Below are 2244 nucleotides of genomic sequence, written 5' to 3' on the forward strand. Positions count from 1 at the left end.
ATCTTTTACTTATCTCAGTCATTTGACTGTGGCCATGCTGGAGCACCGCCTTTAGTCGAGCAAATCGACCCCAGGACTTATTCTTTGTAAGCCTAGTACTTATTCTATCGGTCTCTTTTTGCCGAACAGCTAAGTTACGGGGACGTAAACACACCAGCATCGATTGTCAAGCGATGTTGGGGGGTACAAACACAGACACACAAACATATATACACACGTATATATATACATATATACGACGGGCTTCTTTCAGTGTCCGCCTACCAAATCCACTCACAAGGCTTTGGTCGGCCCGAGGCTACAGTAGAAGACACTTGCCTATGGTGCCACGCAGTGAAACTGAACCCGGAACCATGTGGTTTGTAAGCAAGCTACTTACCACACAGCCACTTCATATATATGTATATGATAAATTTATATACATCCATGAATAAAAGTATGCATAGAAGACATGTATATGTACATTGGAATATGTCAATAAAATATATCTAAACATACATGCGCACTGACATACAATATATGGCCTGAGATTTGATGCAAAGTGTTTTATAAAAGCATTCAGTACTTAACCACTCAACCATAAGCATCTTAGGAATGCAACAATGTTTTCTGTCAACGAAAAGACAAACTGTCGTCAGCTATTTCTAATAACACAGCACAAAGCCTATAACAATGCCCTGCATTTATGGAGAAAGAAAATGTAAGAGCAAAAAGTACAGCACCAGAAATATTTGCTTACGTGTAGTCAGGGCATCGAATACTTCTGTAATTGTTTGCTTGAAAACTGTACAGGAAACATCTGCACGGTCGCTCAACTTATACTGGTGCCGATATATTGTAGCAGCTTCAACGAAACAGTTTGTAGAATCTGGAACAGCAGCCGATATTTCCTGCTCTATCATATTTGGCCGATTTTCGGGTTTTATTTTCCATAGAAATTTAACGAAACTGGTATACGGTAACGCAACATTTGCTGTACACTTGAACATAGATGTATTGTTTTTCTCCAACTGAGGGTCGACGCGTATCACGCTTTTAATGGAGGACTTCGCTGAAAAGTAAAATAAATGTTTCAGCAATGATTTCACGATAACATGGGCGCAGTGATAAGTGATGATACAAACCTAAAATGTTTTTTTCTCCCTCAATCTATCTGAGATGCTGGAGCACCGCCTTTAGTCGAGCAAATCGACCCCAGGACTTATTCTATCGGTCTCTTTTGCCGAACCGCTAAGTTACGGGTACGTAAACACACCAGCATCGGTTGTCAAGCGATGTTGGGGGGAGACAGACACAGACACACAATCACATACACACACATACATATATATATATATATATATATATATATATATATACATATATACGACGGTCTTCTTTCAGTTTCTGTCTACCAAATCCACTCACAAGGCTTTGGTTGGCCCGGGGCTATAGTAGAAAACTCTTACTTCCTGTTTCTGTTGTACCTGTATTTCAAAGGGGTCAGCCTTGTCACACTGCGTCACGCTGAATATCCCCGAGACCTACGTTAAGGGTACACGTGTCTGTGGAGTGCTCAGCCACTTGCACGTTAATTTCACGAGCAGGCTGTTCCGTTGATCGGATCAACTGGAACCCTCGACGTCGTAAGCGACGGAGTGCCAACAACAACAACAACAACAGCTGTCTCTGTTACTCTTTGCTATTGCATTAATCTGTCTGATAAGTGGTCTAAGAAAATTCAAGCTTCCTATGAGTTTACCAAAACCAAGGAGAAAATAAATCGCAAACTTTATAGGAATAAACTCCAGCCATATAAATATACGAGACCTGTAATAGTGTTAAAAAGTGTAAACTGTAACGAAGATGGAGACTCACCTTTTAGCGGCTTTTCATTGGAGATGTCTAAGCTTGATAGAGAACATTTGTAAACTGCTACATCCCTGCAATCGAGGTTCGCTTTCCAGCAATGTACCGCACCGGACTTCGACGAAGGGGCAGGAACATTACAACCGAAATCTTTCTCCTTCTTTTTAGTTACAAATCCCTTAGCTATGCTACTGTCCTCCATCTCTACAACAGCAACGCCATCTCGTAGGAGGCTGAACGAATTGAAACTGTTTGTGTTGTATTCGCATGTTATATTCATTTTTGTTGGTTCCCCAATACCGAAACCATTAGCCGGTGATAGGTTTGTTATTTCAATGACTATAAGAGAGAGAGAGAGAGAGAGAGAGAGAGAGAAAATGCGTAAGAGAGAAATTT

General features: G+C 40.9%; 1 protein-coding gene across 2 annotated transcripts in view; it reads right to left on the reverse strand.

The window, feature by feature from the left end:
• The window catches only part of LOC106878952 (uncharacterized), a 10347-nt gene that overhangs the window by 2972 nt on the left and 5131 nt on the right, over nucleotides 1–2244 (reverse strand). For both annotated transcript variants that reach the window (XM_014928327.2, XM_014928328.2), the window contains exons 3-4: nucleotides 1858–2187; nucleotides 740–1051 (exon numbers count right to left, since the gene is read on the reverse strand). In XM_014928327.2, the coding sequence (XP_014783813.1) occupies nucleotides 740–1051; nucleotides 1858–2187 (642 nt within the window). The remainder of the gene's footprint in view (nucleotides 1–739; nucleotides 1052–1857; nucleotides 2188–2244) is intronic.

Source organism: Octopus bimaculoides, chromosome 20 (genome assembly GCF_001194135.2).
Source record: "Octopus bimaculoides isolate UCB-OBI-ISO-001 chromosome 20, ASM119413v2, whole genome shotgun sequence".
In the NCBI taxonomy this organism is placed as follows: domain Eukaryota; kingdom Metazoa; phylum Mollusca; class Cephalopoda; order Octopoda; family Octopodidae; genus Octopus; species Octopus bimaculoides.